This window comes from Gadus macrocephalus, chromosome 6 (genome assembly GCF_031168955.1).
Source record: "Gadus macrocephalus chromosome 6, ASM3116895v1".
Lineage (NCBI taxonomy): Eukaryota > Metazoa > Chordata > Actinopteri > Gadiformes > Gadidae > Gadus > Gadus macrocephalus.
This window is the reverse complement of record NC_082387.1, coordinates 26,669,475-26,693,108: the sequence shown is the minus strand read 5'-3', so window position 1 is coordinate 26,693,108 and position 23,634 is coordinate 26,669,475. Positions and strand designations below refer to the sequence as shown.

Genomic DNA, 23,634 nt, shown 5'->3' with positions numbered 1-23,634 from the left:
AGGGAGAAGGGAAGCTATATATGGACTTTAAAGCATTGTGAATGGAGGGTAGTGTCTATTGCAGAGAATATCTAAAAGGAGGAAGCTACATGCACTCACAGAAATATTTAACCCTAAGATTTATGTAATTTAATTAATAACAAAGTTCCATTTGATTTTTTTCATATTTTGAACATAAACCTACCTAATAAACTTTACATGATCCATATGCATCAGTGTAATAAAGCCTATTCATTTGAAATGCATATTCCTCAGGTTTATCAGGTTTCAGTATTATTAATATAATTTATTGAATTTAAATGCATATTATTCAGGTTATACATTTAGAATACATTAAGTATATTTGTTTGAATTACATAGTAATTAGGTTACCTATTCAAGATGAATAATGCGTATGTGTTTAAGATACATAACAATTAAGCTTAAATTCAATCAAAAAGCATTAGATTTATGTATTTTTATGATTAATATCCATTAATATTTTTCTATTAGGTTACCTATTCAAGATGACTAATGTGTATGTTTTTGAAATACATAACAATTAAGCTTAAATGTAATCATAATGCATTATTTTTATGATTCATATTCAATGCATTTTTTCTATTAGGTTACCTATTCAAGATGATTGTGTATTTGTTTGAAATTCAACAATATCTCAATGATGCATACAATCAGACCACCTTGTTGATTCAACTAATTTATTAACGCTTCTCTTCACACAGACACTGTACTCAGCAGGTAGTGTAGCTCTTCAACCAAGTCATCTACTGCTATAGATGGAACATGAAACATGTTTTGCAATTTCAATAGAACAGAGGCAAGTTAGTACCTGCTCCAACAATGGCAGTAAAGGACCTGCTCTTTTTTCTAGATCTAGAACAAACAAACAAACTACAGGCTCAACAACATTCCTTACATCTGTATCTGCTGGAACGATCGCAGTAATGGGATATATTGAAAGGACAGAACAAACTCTACAGGCTCAACAACATTAAACATATAGTAGTAGAACATAGTTAACTGAGCACTTTCCGTTTCGAGCTTTCTGTGTGTTCGATGTGTGAATCTTCAAGGTTGTGAACGTACTGGAACACTATAAAACACATGGTTATCAGCATGTATGGGCGGTCTCTTCCTGTACTTCCTCCTCCCATCACCACCCCACCCCAAAAAAAGAGTCACCTGAGCAATTTGAGTTTCAGTGCTCGTACTTTGGGGGAAGGCTTGGACGATTCCAGGTCCATCAGGATCTTCTGGTAAGCTTCGAATGTATACTTCAAGTTTTTTGGATAGCTTAAATTAAGAGCATAGATCAACCCATAAAGCATTACGCATGCATGGTTGATACTTTGGAGGTTGTTGAGAACTTTGACCCCTTCCAGGACCATACCGACATCTGCAAAGAGTCCACCAGGACCATCATGATCATCACCCTCAGCTTGAACGGTGTAGATTGCCATGGTTGTCCCTGCGACATCTGCCTCGGCCTCACTGCATTCGATGTCCTGAAAGATGGAGGGAACAGAGAACAATGAGCTGTGTCCCCCTCACCTTTGACCACCAAATTCTAAGCAGCTCATCATTGAGGCCAAGTGCGTGTTAATTTGAAAAAAATCCCTTAAGGCACTGTAGATATAGCGTTCATGAGAATGGGATGGAGTTCAAGGTTACAATGACCTCAAGATCTTTGACTCCCTAAAAGCCTGGAAAACAAAACAAAAAGTCACGTTATGTATAAATGGAGTTGTACATTCAATGATCATCAACTATTTAAATATGATTAAAAAAAAAAGTGGTGTTTGAGCATTGTTGATCACAATGAGGGTTGTGTCAAAGAATCTAGATGCCATTCCTTACCGTGTTTGTGGTAACTCTGTGCCGTAAAGAATGGCATGTCGTGTCTCATTGCTTAAAATTAATACTCTTACGGTAATCCTTTAATTTAGTGAATATTTAATGGTGCACATGAAACATAAGAGACTAACTTACATGTTCATAGGTTCGTCCTACTCTGAGGCTAAGGTTTTGTGCTTCCTTAAGACGCAAGGATTTCCGGGAAGACAAGAGACTAGTCAACAAAACATCCCTTAAAAATGTAAAAAATATGTGAGGTTTATGAAAATATTCTCATAAGTAACCAATACCTAAAAGAGCCAAAGTAGGGTGAAAGGACAGTAGGAAAGAGGCAAACCTACTGCTCCCTCACTCCTACCCTCCACCATCTCTCCTAATCTCCTCTCATAGGGTAAGGTTTACTCCTCCCTCCTATCCAACCCTCTCATGCCGTCCTCCCTCTCTCCTAACCTCCTTCTGTTTCCTGTTAGCAAATAGAAGGAACTAATCTCTTCCTATCCTGACCTTCTCTTCCCTAACCCATCAACCCTTGCAAATGCCCCATTCTACTAAATAGAATCAGCCCCAACAGCCAAAACAAAACAAAGTATCCTTACTACTACACTGTTTTATGACTTACCTCTTCACATCCGGCTTTGGCTTTATAGTCTGCCTCAGATCCTCAGCTGCCTTTTGACAGAAAAAACAATAATTATCCCATTATTTCTCTCCCTGAAATAGCCCTAAATACAATACAAGGTATGGTAAAGGATGAAGACAGGAATTGCATTATCTTTGTAAACCTCGTTGTAGAAAAAATTGAGAAGTAACAATTTCGCCCTACTTTTACACCTTTTTAAAATCCCATGCTTTATGTATGTGTGAAGTTACACTGTGATAGGAGGTAACACACAATAAAGCTATCTGTGTGAAGTGTGTGGGAGACAGAGAGAGAGAGAGACAGACCGAGAGGGAGAAGACCTAGGGGAAGAGAGAAAAGGAAGGACGGAGAGACAGAGAGAAGAGGGAGACAGAGGGAGATAGTCAGACACAGAAAGGGGGAGGGAGACAGAAAAGAGAGAGTAGGGGGAGACAGACAAAGTGTGGTAGGATAAAGAGAGGGGGGGGGGGAGAGAGAGACAAGTCGATCAATCTTGTGTTGGTTAGAGTTCCAGTCAACATGTCCACTTACTTGCAATAACATCAAGGACGACAAGAAGGCTTCCCTCTCCCCGATGTTCTTCAGGCGTTGGAGCTCATAAGCTGAGAGTCCACAACATGCATCCTGTTGTGCCTGAATATTTGCCGGTGAAGCAGCATGGGGAAGGGCACTCTTCACAAGTTTGACACACACACACACACACACACACACACACACACACACACACACACACACACACACATGCTACTGGTGGCTGTCCAATGGCATGACGAGATTGGATATGAAGGTGCTAATCAGTATCCTTTGTGTCCTTCCGTGAGAGAAAGCTTGCCTTAACAAATGTGTGTGTGTGTGTGTGTGTGTGTGTGTGTGTGTGTGTGTGTGTGTGTGTGTGTGTGTGTGTGTGTGTGTGTGTGTGTGTGTGTGTGTGTGTGTGTGTGTGTGTGTGTGTGTGTGCGTGCATATGAGTGTGTGTGTGTGTGTGTGTGTGTGTGTCAAACTTGTGAAGAGTGCCCTTCCCTGTGCTGCTTCACCGGCAAATATTCAGGCAGGGTTTGGATGCACTGGAATTTGGCCTTTTAATAGGGACATTTTCAGTGACAGTGACTTTGCACCATCCCTAGTCACAGACCGCCCAATGCCAGCAGTGACACCAGAGGTTCCATCTACCTCCACTAGGCCTACTCCATCAACTGATGTGGCAACGGTGGCATCCTCCCCTGTAACACCATGTGAGGAGCCATCATCCTCTGCTGACGCAACATTTTCACCTGTGTCCATCCGTCCATACCCAAAAGCTGGCCCAAGAAAACAGACAACAAAGGGCAGGAAAAGAAGAGAAACCACTGTCCTCACAGATAGTCCTGTGAGGGCACAATTAGAGGCTGAAAAAGCTGGGTCTGCAGCAGCTAAAAGAAAAATTAATTTGGGCAACAAAAAAAAATCAAAACTCATGAAGCGAAATCTCAAAATTCAGGACTCATCTGAGGATGAGGATCAGCAATGTTGTATTGTGTGCTTGGAGAGCTATTCCAGGTCAAAGGAGGTCTGGCTCCAGTGCTGGTCCTGTAAAGACTGGGCACACAAGGACTGCACAGATGGTAGCGCTGTTTACACTTGCCACAACTGTGACACCGACTGTGACACCGACAAGGCCTACCAACCCCCCCACCACCTCCTCTCTCTCCCTTGTTGAGAATGTTTGAGAATGTTTGAGTTAATGTTCTTTTTTTTGGTTTTGTAAATTTGTGAAGTGTTCATATACCACCTCTCTCTCCCTTGTTGAGTATGTTTGAGTTCATGTTTTTTTTTTTTGGTTTTGTAAATTTGTGAAGTGTTCATATACCACCTCTCTCTCCCTTGTTGAGAATGTTTGAGTTAATGTTCTTTTTTTTGGTTTTGTAAATTTGTGAAGTGTTCATATAGTGTAATAATTCTTATGTTAATAGAGGTGTTCTACGCATTAAATCATTTTCCGCATTATAATTTGACGGCTTCACCTCTTTTTTGTCTTGTAGTATGAAAAGAAAAGGTAATCATTACAAATAAATATAATACATTAATAATCATTAATCATTACTAATAAATATAATAATTAATAATAACAATAACATGAAATATAAGTAATATTGAGTATATGATTGACTAATTACATATATTTTGGACATGTTACAACCGTCCCTGACATGTGTTACAACCATCCCTATACACTGGGATGGTTGTAACAGTGGGTGAGACTGTATTAAAATCAATTTTGCAACCTGTACATATTTTCATAAAACCACTTAAATACCATGTTTCAGTAGATGACAGATTGAAGTTTATAATATAACAAATTGGTTATTCCAGTGTAAATGGTTTTTGATTTATTGCTAAAAAAGTGTTACAACTGTCCCTGGTCTCCCCTAACCTGAGCGACGCGATTCAAATCAAACCTACTATATGGAAACTGCTACTGGATCAATACAGATCAGTACAATAGGCCTTAAGTGTTCGGCTGCATGACCACGTTATTATGTTATGTTATTGAGTTGAAGAAGTGATAGCCTACCTCGGAAATGTCCGGAACACGAAACTCATCAGTGTATGTGTGTGGGTGGGGCGGGCAAGTGATGTCTTGTAGCTGAAAGTGAAACCTAACGAGATACGCTCAGTGTGGTTGTGGTTTGTTTGTGTGTGTGTGTCATGTCGATGTCAGGGAAGCGAAACCTAAGGAGCCACTCGCAGTGTGTGTGTGTGTGTGTGTGTGTGTGTGTGTGCTGGCGTATCAAGGAGCTGGGATCCTCTCTGGGTGAGTCCAGTCGCCACAGATAGGTAAAGTGAGAACTTCACCAGTCCAGTCTCCCTTAAAGTTAGAGCTCGATCTGTCGGTCACCATGGGGGTAAAGGGCTTATCTTCACTCCTGGAGGACAACAGAAGGATCTCCCCGGACATCCACTTCAGGGACAGCAAGCTGGTGGTGGATGGAAACAACCTGCTCTACCTGCTCTACTTCTTGTCCAACCTGGACCAGAACCACGGCGGGGAGTACCTGGCCTTCCAGGCAGAGGTCCAGGCTTTCTTCAAGACTCTGGCCGACTGTGGAATCAAACCGTACGTGGTGATGGACGGAGGCTCGGGGACCAGTGACATCAAACTGGACACCCTCATGGACCGGGCCAGAGAGAAGGTCCAGAAGACCCATGATGCCGCTTTGACGGGCAAGAAGGTAAACATCCTCCCCCTCCTCACCAAGCACGTGTTCAGACAGACGCTGAACGATCTGAAGGTGCCGATGGTCCAGTGCTTCGGAGAGGCGGACGGCCGGCTGGCTGCCCTGGCCAGAGAGTGGTGCTGCCCGGTTCTGTCCACAGACAGCGACTTCTACATCTTTGATCTTCCTGGGGGGCTTCTGCACCTGGATCACTTCAGGTGGCGCACAGCGGAGACACATCGTGGCATCCCCTGCAGGCAATACACCACGTCCAACTTCTGCAGCTTATTCCACATCGACCCCCAGCTGCTGCCCGTCTTCGCCTCGCTGGCTGGGAACGACTACGTGAACCTCAGAGATGTTAATTGGGCCAGATACCTTCCAGCGGGAAGTCCTAAAATGAAATTCAGTGCTGCTAACCTGGTGGGCCTCCTGAGTTGGCTGGGAGCCAGGACAGACCGGACGACAGAAGACACCCTGACAGCAGTGATGAAACTCATGCCCTTCATGAGTCAACAGGAGCGGACGGAGGCGCGGAAGATGCTGAAGACGGCCATGCTGGAGTACGAGCTCCCCAGCTCCTCTCTGCGGGGGTTCTTCAGTGAGGAAACCATTCCGCCGCTGCCCGCTGAGATGTTGATCTGCGTCCCCGACTGGGTCCGCGCGCCCCTGGCCAGAGGAGAGCTGAGCGGTTACGTGTTGGACCTGCTTGTGCACAGGCGGAACAAACTACAAACCCAGGTGGAACGCAGCGACCTACAGAGCTCCAACCTCACCTCGAAGCACATCCGGCAGGTGTGGTCCGGGCTGCTGCTGGGCCAGGGGGGGGGTGAGGTGGAGGAGGTGGACCGGGACGGTCTGGAGCTCGTCAGTGTCAAGGTGCGACCGCTGGTCCAAGGAGCCACTCAGACGCTGAGGCTGGACTCTCTGCCGCAGGTAGGCCTACCCACTCATTCAGCTGGATGATAGGAATTGATTGTAGATTATTTTCAGTGATTTATCAGTGGAAAGTATCTCCTTTCCCAATACTTTTAATTCTAATTCTAGGCTCATATGTGGCCCTCCCTCTAGTGAAGTAGGCTATGCATCTGTGTATCGGAGATAGTGGAAATAACCACTGAGATAATTCGGCATTACACCACGAACAGCCTTATTCAGCACATATCTTAACCTGTTTACTCCATCTTCCACATTGAGACCAATTAGATTCTGTAAGTGAGAGGCTACTCTAGTCTAGGTGAATGCAGGGGCGGCCTTCCCTACAGGCGGGTTAAGCGGCCGCCTAGAGCGCCATCTAGAGGGGGAGCGCAAAATAATGCGCCCGAAAAAAACAAAAAAAAACACAATTATATATATATATATATATACATATATCTTTTTTTTTTTTTTTTTTCTCCTGGCGCATATTTTTGCGCCCCTTCTATATCTCCAACCAATATTTTGACATTAAAAAAAATAAATCTAACATTAGGGTAAAATGAGCCAAAAATCGAAAACGGAAGGGGAACCTACCTCCTTGGTTTCGTCAGAACATGCTAGTACTATAAGGCGTTTGGTTAGAGTGTTTTCAAGAATCGAGAATCAAGAACGAAATCAAGAAAATGAAGAGGCAAAAGCCATCCGGGGCGCAATTTAAGAAGAAGAGAAAGGAAGAAGAAGAGAAACGTGCAAAGGAGAAAGGTAAATCTTTAAATCCTGTTCTTTGCCTATAATGAATTCCAAATAGGAAAGGTTGATGAATGCGTGAATTACTTCGGGCACTTTAGTTGAGTTAAGAAGAAAATATGTACCTCAATCAAAGTTGTCCTACTCCCTGTCATGTAGTTATTTCAAGATTTTACAGAGGCGGGTATATCAAAAATGATATGTCCATTTATTCTACATTATATAAAAAAAGACATGATTAAAATAGGGGTGCACTGTATAACGACCATAGCCAGTGCAACAGCACTTCAAATATATTACTCGTTGCATAGTACACCCTTTAAGGAAGACAAACACGGCTGGTAAGTGTGAGAGCGCCGAAATTGCTTAGATGCCATGCCGAGAGCGGTATTGCAGACATATAGAGATGTAGAACATTATAGCTCGCAACATATTGAGAGCTGTGAACTTAGTTCAAACTTTTGAATAATGAACTATGAACTGAACTCGTTCATTTTAAAATGTGTGAACTATGAACTGAACTAGTCAAGTGAACTTTCCCAAAACGGGGCATGTGTCCATAAACCGTCTCACAGGGGGGCGTGGTCGGAGCGTAGTTCAGCAGGGTACAGGCTTGCCATTTCCTCCGTGGATTTTATTCTTGAATTAATGTTTGTTCATCGTTGCGATCGTTGTTGTGTTTATGTGAAAGAAATGCAGTTACAGGGCAAAACAGTTTTTCAAGGTTGCAATTCAGTTTTCGTGGGGAATTAACGAACAATTTATTTATTTATTTATTTATTTATTTATTTTTTTGCGGAGGGGGGGGGGGGGGCGCCAGGAGTGAAGCTCGCCAAGAGCGCCAAATGTGCTGGGGCCGCCCCTGGGTGAATGCATGCTGCAAGCCTCAGAAAACATCTGCATTATGTAATAAACAGCATGTGTTTAACCTAAGGAGGGAGATATCCGAGGCAAACCATCTAAAAGATTATTTTTCGGTTGTCTTTTAATTGGCCATGTGTTTTGTTCCCACTTCCAGGCAGACCGCGCTGTGAGGCTGCGGGTGTGTCTGGAGACGCTGGGCGTGGAGGAAGAGACGCTGGAGGGAGTTCCGGCTCACCTGCGCCTCCCAGTGGCTGTGACCCGCTACTGGCTGAGGAGGGCCAGCCCTGAGCCGACGCTCCTCAAAGCTCTGCTGATGGTCATGGTCCAAGGAGAACTGATGAGACAAAAAGGAGGGACAACAGGTAGGTAGCACATGTGTGCACAGCAAAAAGACAAAAAAAACATACACTCAACCCCTTTGTGTGCGTGTGCCTGTGTGTGTGTAGGCTGGCTGGGGGTTACCAGCCACATCTCTCAGCCTCTGGATGGTGTCGTGGCTCACAGCTTCAACCAATGGCAGGCCTGCCTGAAGGACGCCTCCCAGCTCAACCTGCTGCTCTGCAAGCCCCTCCCTGAACCCCACTACGCCTGGTGAGACACCCAGACAGTACTGTTTCCATAGCAACACCATCACCCAGACAGTACTGTTTCCATGGCAACACCATCACCTAGACAGTACTGTTTCCATAGCAACACCATCAACCAGACAGTACTGTTTCCATAGCAACACCATCACCCGAACAGTACTGTTTCCATGGCAACACCATCACCTAGACAGTACTGTTTCCATAGCAACACCATCACCCGGACAGTACTGTTTCCATGGCAACACCATCACCTAGTCAGTACTGTTTGCATGGCAAAACCATAACTAGACATTACTGTTCCATAGTGAGACCATCATATAAAGTCAGAAGTAACTTTAAATAACAGGACAACATCACAAGACTGATATTTTAACAGTGAAATACTGAGATATGTATTTTTTGAGGACTGGGCATACCGAATGTAGTTGTAAGATAAGATAAGTGCTTTATTAATCCCAGACGGGTTGGTCCAGGTTGTACCAGGGCAGGCTGGTACACCGGCGGCAGAAGCAGCTCCAGGAGAGGGAGCCAGAGGACATCGTACAGGGCGACCAGTTCAGGAGACTGTACAGGAGGCTCCTGGGAGCAGTGACCCAGCCAGACCCCGGGGCCAACAGGAGAGCTGGGGGGCCTGAGGCCCAGCTGAGGGCCAGCATGGAGCACCTTCACCTCAACAACCAGGATGATCAGGAGGAGGAGGAGGAGCTGGGCGGGGCTGAAGGCCTGGATCAGGGCTCTGATGGGCCTTGGGTGGAGGTTAAAAGCAGGAGGAGGAAGCAGTAGAGGGAGGGGTGGGGTGAGCAGGGGGGGGGGACTGCTGGGGCACAGTGTTGGGGTAAAGCGTTACAGTCATATATTATATTAAACAGCAAAAGAGTTATAAAACCTGTTCGTCATAGCATTTTTTCATCTTTTCTTTCATCAGGTTTAAAAAGGAGAGTTGAGAACGGTACAAGATCAGAATAAGATGATGTCCTCATAATATTATGGTTATGGGCTTTTTCTAAACGTGAAACATGAGTTGTGTTTCGGGCTTGGTTCAATTCTTTGTATGTATATATATATATATATATATATATATATATATACAAACCGGCAGGAGCAATCTGACTAATCAAAGATTACAATGACAAAAAAATCATAAGGGGATCTTAACCAAACACAAACAAAGAACACACCATTGGGAAGCTCAATGTTTGATTTATTAAAAATACCTAAAGTGAAGTCACTCTGCAGGACATTTTGAGGCAGAGCGGTTAGTGGAGACCAGAATGGGCGAGACTAGGCTGAGAGCAGCTGCTATTCCCACCATCCCTGTGCATCGTCCTCAAACACAGGAGGGCCCCTACACCACCATGCACCCCTGGACCTGTAACCATGGAGACCATATCCTGACCACTGCTGTAGCGTTAAAGGTGACACAGGTATAATTAGAATGAACTCTGAAGAATTAAGGAAATGATTCTTATTTTGAGAATTATAGAATAACATTTTGATATTTTAAAAGGAACAGTGCCATGTCTTCTACATTCATGGTCTCTAAAGATTGAGGAAAGGAGGGATGAGGAGACGGAGAGAAGGGAAAGTGAGAGTACAGAAAGAGCGGTCCTTGAGCCGAGTCACTTTGATAAGATGAGGGTTGCTCCTGCCCTAAATGTATTCAGTAAGGAGCTGATTATGGTTCCACGTTCACCCAGCGCAATGACCACGCAGACGCTCTAACGCTGTGGTGAACCTTTGTGGCTCTGCGTCTGGTTTTAGTAGGCGGACCAATCACAGCCCTTGCTGCTGCGTCGCCCCGACAGAAGGTTTGTATATTTGGGAGGCGCACGTCCGGCCCTCGCGGTGGACGCAGGGAGGGTCCGCAAGGACGTAAGGGGTCCGCATCCCCCTTGCGTTGGGTGAACGTGGGAGAATAATCAGCCCTTAAGGCAACAAGTGCACTTTGGGATTCTAATACTATAAAGTGCAATACTAATTCCATGTATTATAAGTGCCGGGCTGTGATACAGGGTGCAGCGATAGAGCAGCCCTCTGTCCTACCCGACTACAGCGGGGCTCCTGGAGCAAGTCCACGCACTATTTACACTTGTTCGGAAATCTCTCATAGCCTAATCAAAAAGTAGTCTTACAGACAGGACTCAATTCATATACAAATATATGCCTCCTATATACTGACACTATAACATCAATACACTATGCACACCAGGACATTACAGTGGATTAATATCCTGTTGATGTCCGGAAAGTGAAACCTGTAGAGAGTAAGGAGCCACTCCCAGTGCAGGTGTTTGCGTGTGTGTGTGTGTGTGTGTGTGTGTGTGTGTGTGTGTGTGTGTGTGTGTGTGTGTGTGTGTGTGTGTGTGTGTGTGTGTGTGTGTGTGTGTGTGTGTGTATAAAGGAGCTGGGATCCTCTTTGGGTAGGTCCAGTCACCATAGATCTATAACTTGCCCTATCAGAGGTCTAGTTCTGACGGACCTTCACACCATGGGGGTGAAGGGCTTGTGCTCGCTGCTGGAGGACTACAGCCAGATCTACCAGGACGTCCCCTTCAGGGACAGCAAGCTAGTAGTGGACAGCAAAAACCTGGCCCACCTCCTCTATGAAATGTTCATCCTGGACCAGAACCACGGCGGGGAGTACCTGGGTTTTTTCAAGAATCTGTCCGACTGTGGGATCGAACCGTGCGTGGTGATGGACGGCGGCTCGGCCACCAACGACATCAAGCTGGTCACCCTCAAGGACCGGGTCAAAGGGAAGGTCTGGAGTACAGGAAGGTTTTGAGAGAGAGAGTGAGAGTTAGTTGAGGAAGAAAAGGATGGATTGAACATTCATTCCCCGTGACCGCGGTGCGGGCACTCCCGCGACTCCCGACCGCCACGTCTCCTGTCGGCACCCCGCGGCCCGGGCACCATGACCTTGGGCACCCCGACCACTCCCGCCGTGGCCCGTGAACGAATGAATGAATGGCCCGGGCGCCGCGGCCTGGGCAACGCGAAAACAGATGGCATGCAGAGGCTTAACTAGGCCTGTATATTATGTATTTAAAATGCAACGGTCTTTTCGTGGAGACTACGCTCAGTGCAGCTGGAACTGAACAACAGGAAGGAGGAAAACGGACTATGAAACAAAATTTGATATTTTTTTCTTGCTATCGCCCATGTTTGATCGTGTTGGTTATTGAACTGTTAACCCGCGAACTTGGGTTATGTTTATCAGCGTTACTATAGAGATCATGACGATAGCTGATGTAACGAGATTACGGGCGTGTGCAGGACCGAACCGCGCTGTATTATCACTGTTCCACTGCGCATAGACAGTAAAAAGTAGCTGAGACGGTAGAGGGGTTAGAAACCAATAAATAAAAATAGGCTATTTATTTCAGTTAGCCTATATTTTCACCCCAAAAAAAAAAAAAAAATGAAAGTTTAAAATCCCCCCCAAGAAATTGAATCACGTTCCCAGCGCCCCCCTAGGTTGTGCGAACACAACCTTGAACCTTGAACCGTTGAGAAACCATGGCCTAGGCGTGTCGGTGAGAACACGCTACTGAACCAAAGACAGGGAGGACCTGGAGTCCGCCCAATGGGTCTAACCTTTTTGCCAAAGGCAGTGAGCTAGTCCCTAGGTTTGAGGAAGTTATCTGAAGGGAGGGATGTTTTATTTTGATTGGATCATTTAAAAAATGTTGCTTCCCTCTTTGGTGTTGCTCCAAATTGCCCACCCTACCTTATCTGTTTCTATCACAGAATAATGAAACACAAAAAGGAGAACCAGAGAATCAACAAACCTGAGAACCAGAGAATCAACCAACGAAGACACAAACCACAAGGTATAAATATAACCCATGAGTCACTATTGATTCTTATCACCGGAAGCTTATGGTACTGGTCTCTCTGCACTGGTATGGTCTCTCTGTACTGGTACGGTCTCTGGTCAACCTGGGATACCCAGTGCCAAGAAAAAACACTATCAGTGTGATTAACGCAAACGAATAGACAGACATCGATCAGGCACACATTCACACAGACTCACACACACACACACACACACACACACACACACACACAATACACAATACAGACATAAATATTTACGAACACACCCACACCTGTGGTCCACCTCCTGCTCTCTGTCTTTGCGTCTGAACTGTTTCCTGACAGGGTGGACAGGGTGGACAGGTTTTAGCACAATGTCCACCCACTTATGGTCTATTCATATTAACTCACTGTCTTCTATTTCTGTACCTCTCTCCCTCCCTCTCACTCCCTTTCATCTCCCTCCCTCCCTCTCCTTCACCTCTCTCCCTCCCTCTCACTCCCCTTAACCTCTCTCCCTCCCTCTCACTCCTTCACCTCTCTCCATCCCTCTCACTCCCCTTCACCTCTCCTCCTCCCTCTCACTCCCCTTCACCTCTCCTCCTCCCTCTCACTCCCCTTCACCTCTCTCCCTCCCTTTCACTCCATCACCTCTCTCACTCCCTCTCACTCCTTCACCTCTCTCCCTCCCTCTCACTCCCCTTCACCTCTCTCACTCCCTCTCACTCCCCTTCACCTCTCTCCCTCCCTCTCACTCCCCTTCACCTCTCTCACTCCCTCTCACTCCTTCACCTCTCTAACTCCCTCACTCCTTCACCTCTCTCCCTCCCTCTCACTCCCCTTCACCTCAATCAGCTCATTTTGTCCCATTTGATCGTTTTTTATAGTTACTCCATTGTTGATTGTATGTCATGTAAATGAGAGAGGGAGAACTGCAGATATATATGGACTTGAAAGTGATGTGAACTGAGGTTAGTGGCTATTGTAGAGAATATCTAAAAGGAGAAAGCTACATGTAAGGACATTTTGCTGTAGCCTTTCACAATCAGCCCTCCCCCTGTCCTACTGATGGGTATAACCAGACACTAGTCTGACGTTATCAAATCTAATATAGTCTCTTATAGTCTAACATTATCCAATACATTATAGTCTAGTATAGTCTGACATTATCTAATGTAGTATAGTCCATGATCGGCCAACATTATCTATTATAATCTATTATTATAGTATGAGTTTATCTAATGTAATATAGTCTATTTTAGCCTCACATTATCAAATATAGTCTACTAAAATTGTATAGTCTAACATTATCTATTATAGGTTAGTATAGTCTAACATTATGTGATATAGTCTTTGATAGTCTAATATTATCTATTATAGTCTTACATTATCTAATGTAAAATAGCCTAGAAAAGTCTAACATTATCTATTATAGTCTAGCATAGTCTAACATTTTCTGATATAGTCTCTGATATTCTAACATTATCCATTATAGTCCATGCTAATCTAATATAATCTATTATACTCTAGTATACTCTAACATTATCTGATATAGTCTAATAGTCTAATATTATCTATTATAGTATAGTCTAACATTATCTAATCAAATTTAGTATATGCTACACGTGAACATCCTGAATTGCCGCAATTTGATTGATTTGCTATCTCAGGATTTTTTGCAATATCCCATGATTGTGATCTCAAACTCAAAAAATAAATAATAACGCTGGCAATAAGTGTTATGTTGTTTATTTTTGGAGTGTTCAAGTGTAGTATATACTAAACTATATTAGTACATAGTTAGTATATACTACTAACAATCGCTTCAGCAAATAATTCCTAAATAGTCTGATAGTCTAATATTATCTATTACAGTCTTGTATAGTCTAAAATGATCTGATATAGTCTATGATACTCTAACATTATCTATTACAGTCTAACCTAATGACCGCTCCATCCATGGATGAATCCCTTGTGTTGTTCTCCAGGATTCCACAGGTCCGTGGTGAAGGGCGTGGTGTTGGCGGTTCTCCTTCTCCTCCTGGCTGGGGTTGTCTTCGCTAAATGGTGCTCAAACAAAACCAATCAAATGTAAAAAAGCTGTTTGTCGATATGTGACATTGAAGTTGATTTAAAGAAAACATATTTGCATGCGTAAAGATTAAAGTAGAAATGTTCATGTTAATAAATGTGTTAAAGGTGATTGTATTTTAGAATAATTATTTTGTCATATTGGAGTAAATTCCATTGCCGTCCCTGTGGGCTGTGGCTGACGGCTGGTCTCAGCAGCCTCACCAGGCCTGAGTCAGACTGAGAGACTCTGGGGCTGGTGGGGCTGCACACCTGTTGTGCGTTGGCTAGTCAATGCTCACAGGTTAAACCAGCCGTCACCACACACACTCAGGAGATCACCTAGATGGCAGCATGGATCACCATCTTCATGTGTCGGGGACTTCAACATCCGCAATAAACCGGTTTGAACCTCATCACCCTGTGTCTTGAAGAGCCCAGTGAAAGCCACCTAGAAGGAATGAGTCGGCCATCTTTAGGAGGAGTGGGTCGACCATCTTTAGGAGGAGTGGGTCGGCCATCTTTAGGAGGAGTGGGTCGGCCATCTTTAAGAGGAGTGGGTTGGCCATCTTTAAGAGGAGTGGGTCGGCCGTCTTTAAGAGGAGTGGGTCGGCCATCTTTAAGAGGAGTGGGTCGGCCGTCTTTAGGAGGAGTGGGTCGGCCATCTTTAGGAGGACTGGGTCGGCCATCTTTAAGAGGAGCGGGTCGGCCATCTTTAGGAGGAGTGGGTCGGCCGTCTTTAAGAGGAGTGGGTCGGCCATCTTTAGGAGGAGTGGGTCGGCCGTCTTTAAGAGGAGTGGGTCGGCCGTCTTTAAGAGGAGTGGGTCGGCCATCTTTAGGAGGAGTGTGCCGGCCATCTTTAGGAGGAGTGGGTCGGCCATCTTTAAGAGGAGTGAGTCGGCCGTCTTTAAGAGGAGTGGGTCGGCCATCTTTAGGAGGAGTGTGCCGGCCATCTTTAGGAGGAGTGGGTCGGCCATCTTTAAGAGGAGTGGGTCGGCCATCTTTAGGAGGAGTGGGTCGGCTATCTTTAGGAGGAGTGGGTCGGCCATCTTTAGGAGGAGTGGGTCGGCCATCTTTAGGAGGAGTGGGTCGGCCATCTTTAGGAGGAGTGGGTCGGCCATCTTTAGGAGGAGTGGGTCGGCCATTTTTAGGAGGAGTGGGTCGGCCATCTTTAGGAGGAGTGGGTCGGCCATCTTTAGGAGGAGTGGGTCGGCCATCTTTAGGAGGAGTGGGTCGGCCATCTTTAAGAGGAGTGGGTCGACCATCTTCAGGAGGAGTGGGTCGGCCATCTTAGTTTTATCTTCACTTTGTTTCTATCACAGAATGGAGAAAAACAAAAAGAAGAACCAGAGAATGAACCAACGAAGACACAAACCACAAGGCATAAATATAACCGAGCAGAGTCACTGTTGATCCTTATCACCAGAAGTCCCGCCCCTCTCTGCCCATTGGCCAACCCATGAACTCAGGCGGAGAGCCAGAGATAGTGTAAGATAAGCTCAGCAGCTCACCAACACTCATATTTCCCTGTCTTCAGAGAACATTCGTAAACTAACATCCACACTATCTTGTTTATAGGTCAGCGTTTGAATTCACACACTTTGTTGAGAGGTAATATCTGGGGGTCACTGAGATACAATTATCATGAAGACATGTAGTTGTAGCTTATTCTTTTGTAGTTGTTCTAGTTATACTTTAGGCATGGTCCTTGTTCACGTAATCCTGTCGTGTTCACTAATAATAATGGCTGATCAATAATCCATGATATACACTCGAGATACTCCACCTGTGACCGATGTTGGCCGCGTACATTGTGGCCCATCGTGCATCCCTAACTTCTAGTCTCTAAGTTTGATGAATCAAATAAAGACATGACGGTTGCTCAATATAATAATAGAAAGTCAAACTCTACTTCAAATTTTGTTTTGTTACAATCGAAACCCAGTTGTAGATCAATCCAAAGCAAAGGGACTACTTCTATCGAACACATTGATAATGGGTCTATAGGGACGTTCTACTGGGTCAATATGAACTGAACTGTTGGTAGGATGTTATGTCAATCAGAGATGGAGAAGGGAAGCTACATATGGTATTTAAAGCATTGCGAAGGGAGGTTATTGGCTATTGCAGAGAATATCTAAAAGGAGGAAGCTACATGTGAAGACTATTACTGTAGCCTTTCACAATCAGCCAATCAGCCCTCCCCCTGTCCAAGTGGCGTTAATAACCAGACACAGAGAGGTAGCTACGGAGCAGATGAAGATGAATCCATGGACCCTCTCTGTGCTCCTGCTGCTAGCTGGTAAGCTGTAATGCTTCTTCTGTTTACTACCGGGAACGTGTCCATACACAAACTGGATCCAGCTGGCCTGCTGGCTCAACCTAGAGCTCTTTTTAGAGCCTGATGGGACCTCAACTCTGCCACTAGACACAGATAAAGAAGGACATTTGATCAGTTTATCGTTCCATATGTTATCATAATAATAATAATAATATTGATGATAATGATAATGCAGTGTTTTCTTAACAGACCTCACCCCAAGAGCTTTCATAACATAAAAGAAAAAAAACTTGATACATAAAGTGTGAAATTAGATACGATATTAAATAATTGATTATGCTTTATGATATGATATCAAATATTATATAATAAGATATAAAAACAAACATATTCCAATATCACTGTCCCACTCTGACCTTCTCAGAGCGTCTTCACCATCAACCAGTCGCTCTCATTCTCACCATGACGGTGAAAAGCTCAACTTGGAGAGAGCATGACCTCATGTGAGACCCTCCCTTAGAACCGGGCTCCCTGTTGTGACCCCGACTGTCTGCTTCCTCCAGGGCCGCTGGGGGCGGACCCTGACTGGCACGTGGAGTACCCTGACTCCTTCTGCGTGGTGGAGGGCTCCACCGCCACCATCCCCTGCAGCTTCACCCACCCCGCGAGGGTCAAGGTGGGGCGGGTGGTCTGGAGGTTCAATTACGAGCACAACGTGTACAACAGCAGCAACGTCCGGGCCAACAGCAGGTTCCTGTACCTGGGGGACCTCATCGGGAACTGCGCCCTGAAGATCATCAAGACGGTGAAACGGGACACTGCAACGTACCGCTTCAGCTTCGAGACCAACTTCGGATGGTGGACCGGACTTAATGGAGTCAGAGTCAACGTCACCGGTAAGTGTTACTTCTATTACTGTTACTAGTTAGTTTTACGTCTAGTACTGTTACTAGGGTCAGTGTTCCTTCTACTACTGTCCCATTATAATAGGACTATAGGAAGAGACTATACCTGGTTCCCATTGGGGAGGGATTAGTAGCTTCCTGTAGTCAACCTTGAGCAAGATGTCCTCACCCACCTGCTCCTCATGAGATGTTTCTGGATGTCCTGGAAGACGCTTTGGATCAAAGGGACTCGATCACAAAGAGCTTGATCAGAAGAGCCTGGGAAGTTGGCCCATACAACAGATTTTAGGACTCCTTGTATGTACAAACTGAGGAGGTAAATATACTCTTCAACTGAGGGGTATATGCTGTCAATCTGTCCCGTTGTAAAGAACGTCCGTCTCACTGTGTCTTCAACAGATGGAGAGGATGTGAAGGTCAGAAGCTCCGTCACTGACCATGTGGTGAAAGAGGGCGGTCAGGTCACACTCACCTGTACCTCAGCCTGCTCCTTCCACCAATTGGACGTCCACTGGTACAGAAATGGCCACGCCCTATCAGAGAAAGGCCCCGCCCTCCACCTCAGCTCTCTGACCAATGACAACGCAGGAGATTACACCTGCTCTCTGGACTCCAGTGGGCAGAAAACCTCTGTGCCTTGGTGTCTATTGGTGGGGGAATATGAAGGTGAGCCCCTCTGTGTTCACTAATGTCATGAGGGTGGTCCCTCATCTAATGTAATATAGTGTATGATAGTCTGACATTATCTAATGTAATATAGTGTATTATAGTCTGAGATGATCTAATGGAACATAGTCTATTATAGTCTGACATTATCTGATGTAATATAGTGTATTATAGTCTGAGATTATCTAATGGAACATAGTCTATTATAGTCTGACATTATCTAATGTAATATAGTGTATTATAGTCTGAGATTATCTAACATAGTCTATTATAGTCTGACATTATCTAATGTAATATAGTCTATTATAGTCTGACATTATCTAATGTAATATATGTGTGTTTGTTATGTCTGTCCACGCTGTTGTGACACTTTAATTTCCTGTAAAGGATTATTAAAGGATCTATCTATCTATCTATCTATTATTGTCTGACATTATCTGATGTAATATAGTCTCTTATAGTCCGACATTATCTAATATAGTCTATTATAGTCCGACATTATTTAATTTATTAAAGTCTATTATGTCTAATATTATCTAATCTTATAAAGTATATTTTAGCCTAACATTATCCAATTGAACATTTAACATTTACTCACCAAACGGCTCCGTGAATAGTGGGGAACAGCCCCCTCAACCTTCGGTCTCGGGGGCTGTTCCCCACTATTCACGGAGCCTGAGGTGAATAATTGTTTCGGTGTATACTACACGTGAACACTCCAAAAAATAAACAAGATAACCCTTTTAGCATGGATTTATTTGTTTTTATTAGCGGCATATTTGCTTTTAATTAACTTGACGAGACGATCGTCACACGCTCTGAAAACAATATCCAGAGTTTGAGATCTCAATCATGGGATATTGCCCAAAATCCCGAGATAGCTAACCAATCAAATCGTGCCATATTAGGAGGTTCACGTGTAGCATATACTAAAGCCCGTTATATTTTAACATTATCTAATCTAATATAGTATATTATAGTCTAAAATAATCAAATCTACTATAGTGTATTATAGTCTGACATTATCTAATCTAATGTAGTATATTATTCTCGTACTGTCACTAGTCAGTGTTACTTCTAGTACGGTTACTAGTCAGTGTTACATCTAGTACGGTTACTGGTCAGTGTTACTTCTAGTTCTGTCACTCGTGTTAGCAAGGTGTCCAGTTGAAAAGAACGTCCGTCTCAGTGTGTCTTCAACAGTTTGTCTTCACTAATGCACATGAGGGTGGTCCCTCATCTAATGTAATATAGTCTATTATAGTCTGACATTATCTAATATAGTCCAACATTATCTAATATAATATATTGTACGATAGTCTAACATTATCTAATGTATTAAAGTCTATTATAGTCTAACATTATCTAATCTAATAAAGTCTGTTATAGTCTAACATTATCTCATTTATTAAAGTATATTATGTCTGATAGTATCTAATCTAATTAGCCTATAGTCTAACATAAAGTCTTATATAATCTTACAAAGTATATTATATTCTAACATTATCTAATCTAATATTTAACAATTATTCACCTCAGGCTCTGTGAATAGTGGGGAACAGCCGATTCCCCACTATTCACAGAGCCTTAGGTGATAATTGTTTGGGTATATTCTAGTTCTGACACTCGTGTTAGCAAGGTGTCCAGTTGTAAAGAACGTCCGTCTCACTGTGTCTTCAACAGATGGAGAGGTTGTGAAGGTCAGAAGCTCCGTCACTGACCATGTGGTGAAAGAGGGCGGTCAGGTCACACTCACCTGTACCTCAGCCTGCTCCTTCCACCAATTGGACGTCCCCTGGTACAGGAATAGCCACAACCTATCAGAGACAGGCCCCGCCCTCCACCTCAGCTCTCTGACCAATGACGACACAGGGAATTACACCTGCTCTCTGGACTCCAGTGGGCAGAACACCTCTGCCCCTTGGTGTTTGGTCGTAATGGAAGATGAAGGTGAGCCCCTCTGTGTTCACTAATGTCATGAGGGTGGTCCCTCATCTGATGTAAAATAGTGAATGAAAGTCAAACATAATCTAATTGTATCTATAATAAAGTCATTTTATAGGTAATCTAAAGTATTTGTTTCTGAAATGAGGTCATCTAATCTTATCAAACTGTATCTAATACATATTACATACATATTATATAATGTAATGTAATCTTACTGTTAATAACAAAGTGATGTAAACTAATCTATTTGTATCTGAGATAAACGTGTTGTTTTACAAAAAAAGGCAGGTTTGGCTGGCTCCTGACGGTGTCGGTGGTGTTGAAGGTGCTGTGGGCTGTGTTCCTTCTCCTCCTGGCTGGGCTGGTCTACGCTAAAAGGTACTCGAGTACTACTAATCTGTTGAACTAGGCGTAGGGAATGGAGCCCACTGTGGAGCTCACCGGGAGAGATTACAATTACCACTTATCAACACAAGTCGCCAAACGGAACAGAACGGAATTCTCAGAAAAATGTCCACTTTAATGTTAAAGTGGAAGATTAATGACATGCCACTATAGGTGTGAGTGTGATTACACACACACACACACACACACACACACACACACACACACACACACACACACACACACACACACACACACACACACACACACACACACACACACACACACCCCTTAACCCTGATATTCAAGAGCACCTGAACTGGAGTTCAGAGTAGAGTTGATTTTTAACAAACTGTTTGACGTAGACTCGCAAAAAACGTAGCGTTTTAAATCTGTTTTTTAAAGATAATTTATTATTTGATTAACTGACAGAATGGCATAGAATACTATGTTGAGATCAAAGTAGACATACAACGATGTTTAAAACAAAAACAGTTTAACTGGTTCACTAGTTCAGTGGCACTTAAAGCCTACTAGTGAAATGATGAAGGGAATCTGAGGTTTGCTGGTCTGCTTCTGGGTGACAGGTCAGCCCCTGGACCGGAACATGAGATCGTCTACAGCGAGGTCGTTGGCTGAACCAAACTCAAGCAGCGACTCCTCTTCCTCGTTCTTTTCAGTTTATATTTCTGCTTGTAACATTTCTGATGATTTCAGTGTTTTATGCATTCGAGTTTTCTTTCTTTATTGTATGTTGTTGTTTATTCTGAATATACTCGAGGTTGTCTGAATAACGTCAAGGTTTGCAAAAACTGGTTCTTCTCCATTCTGGTCCTGATGACTAGGCTATGTTTAAAAAAAATACTCCTCAATTTGTTTTTTTGATGGCAAGGCGGCTCAGTCTTACATAAGCCTTTTCTTCTTCTGTTAGCTTACACAGTATACAATCATATCTTTACAGTCTGTGGGTCTTGTAGGCTTACAATAAGATCTATCATGTTCTCATCATCGGTGGTTGCTGCGTTAAAGTGAAGCCATTTTAAATATTAATAAAGTTAATGGGGGGCAGATAAACACCCTCACCACTGTGGAGCTAATATAAGAAGGGGGAATAGAATTCACTGAAACTCAGCAGGAACTTTGTCTGCTGATGTGTGGCGTTGTCCTCTCTGCTCTGAATACTATTATTAAGATAGCAGAAGTCACATAGAATTGAATGAAAGTCTTTTTGTGAAGCATCTGTATAAGAATACAGGCATTATAGGTATGCATAACCCAATTTAAACTTAGAATAAGCTTTTTGGGAACTGTATTAAACCTTTCAAGTCGGCTATTAAACTATGAAAGTTTAATTATTACCTTATTCTGAGCATACAGTGTATTTTCATTCGGATACAGCTGTTAATAAGCCTAATGATTTCTCAATGCAAATGAAACCAGCTAATAGGCTAACTGAAATAAAACCATGCCAATCTCTAGGTATAGTGAAGTGTATTTGATGATGTGGGGCTATTTTAATTCCAAAGGCTGAGGGAACTTAATCAGGATGCATAGTATCCTGGATCCATGAAATAATTGGCTTTTAAAAAATAAAATCTGCCTGCCTCTATGGGAAATTACAATAGGGGTGACTATACTTATGCACCCTGCATTTTAAGGGAGAACGTTTATTTATTTACGATACCCTACATTATTCATTCACAAAGCAAATTGGTGTAAGCCCTAGGCCTATTTCACAGGCCTCCTGCCCGAAATGACATGCCCATAATGAATAGAGTATGCCTCCACAACTACAAGGGCTATATAAATAAAGTTGGTTTCAAAAAGAAGGTAACACCTGTGAGGTGGCTTCAGAAGTGTCAGAATCAATATAGATGTTACTGTGTCAGAGTAAATTCAGCTAGAACATAGTAAGAAATGTCAATTTTCAATTTTCGCCTAGAGAAAAAACACATTATTTAGAGTGAATACCACCTTGAAACTATGGGATAGTAGCCCAGAACCTTTAGGGAAACATGTAACAACATCTGATGAGTACCCTGTTCCAGGATAAATGCTAATAAAGTGAATAAAGTGATTTTAGAGAAGTTTTAGTACAGGTAGGTCCAGACGGACTAAATGGTGCCATTTGGGCACTTTTGGGCACCATCAGTGCCATTTGACCTTTCTAAGGTACCAGACTGTAAAACTAATTTTATTTCACTGACATATCACTATAGGTATTCATTCCATCCAAATTCAACAGTTTTGACAGTTTTGAAATTTCACCCAGACCTCTATACATTTTCCCAGTCAAAGAAAACCATACAATCGAAATGAAGTTTGACTCCAACTGGAGCAGATATATTTGAGAACAACATATAATAAAACCAAACTGTAAAAACAAAGGTAAAAACACAGCTAAAAACTACAATCACTAGGGATAAAGATATACTGTATATATATATATACACATATATATATAAACAGAGGTGGGGGGGCTGACGCTGGAGCAGGAGCAGTCGATGAAGGTGGCTCATAATCAGCATCATCATCACTGTGGAACCCAAGAAGAAGAAAGAAAATAATGTAACTTCAAACAGACAAGTAACAATATGTTGGGGTAAACAAGACATGTACTGGGGAAGTCAACTAACAATCCAGTTTGCACCAGTTTGAGTGTGTGCATTTACTAAATTCATTGCAGGATAATAAATCAAATCCAAGTTTATTTATCACTTACAAAGCAATGCTTGGTTTGCTAGGTCCTCTCAACAAT

At 43.3% G+C, this 23,634-nt stretch overlaps 3 protein-coding genes across 15 annotated transcripts in view; all 3 read left to right on the top strand.

Annotated features, from left to right (window-relative positions):
* The window catches only part of LOC132458961 (hemicentin-1-like), a 186,957-nt gene that overhangs the window by 65,978 nt on the left and 97,345 nt on the right, over positions 1–23,634 (top strand). For 4 of the 13 annotated variants that reach the window (XM_060053355.1, XM_060053347.1, XM_060053344.1 and 1 more), the window contains exon 8: positions 18,279–18,545. The exons of 3 other annotated variants lie outside the window; for them this stretch is intronic. In XM_060053355.1, coding sequence (XP_059909338.1) covers positions 18,279–18,545 — 267 coding nt within the window. Of the gene's footprint in view, positions 1–18,278; positions 18,546–20,228; positions 20,308–20,362; positions 20,496–20,776; positions 20,871–21,463; positions 21,550–23,634 lie in introns of those variants that run through there. 6 more of the 13 variants (XM_060053357.1, XM_060053346.1, XM_060053353.1 and 3 more) reach the window with 5 other exon arrangements.
* On the top strand, positions 5,221–9,602 carry LOC132458968 (protein asteroid homolog 1-like). The gene is made up of 4 exons (XM_060053371.1): positions 5,221–6,624; positions 8,372–8,579; positions 8,664–8,808; positions 9,278–9,602. The coding sequence occupies exons 1-4, from the start codon at positions 5,371–5,373 to the stop codon at positions 9,585–9,587; spliced, it is 1,917 nt and encodes a 638-aa protein (XP_059909354.1). The 5' UTR covers positions 5,221–5,370; the 3' UTR covers positions 9,588–9,602.
* On the top strand, positions 16,766–18,104 carry LOC132458996 (myeloid cell surface antigen CD33-like). The gene is made up of 3 exons (XM_060053408.1): positions 16,766–16,995; positions 17,538–17,870; positions 17,965–18,104. The coding sequence occupies exons 1-3, from the start codon at positions 16,950–16,952 to the stop codon at positions 17,970–17,972; spliced, it is 387 nt and encodes a 128-aa protein (XP_059909391.1). The 5' UTR covers positions 16,766–16,949; the 3' UTR covers positions 17,973–18,104.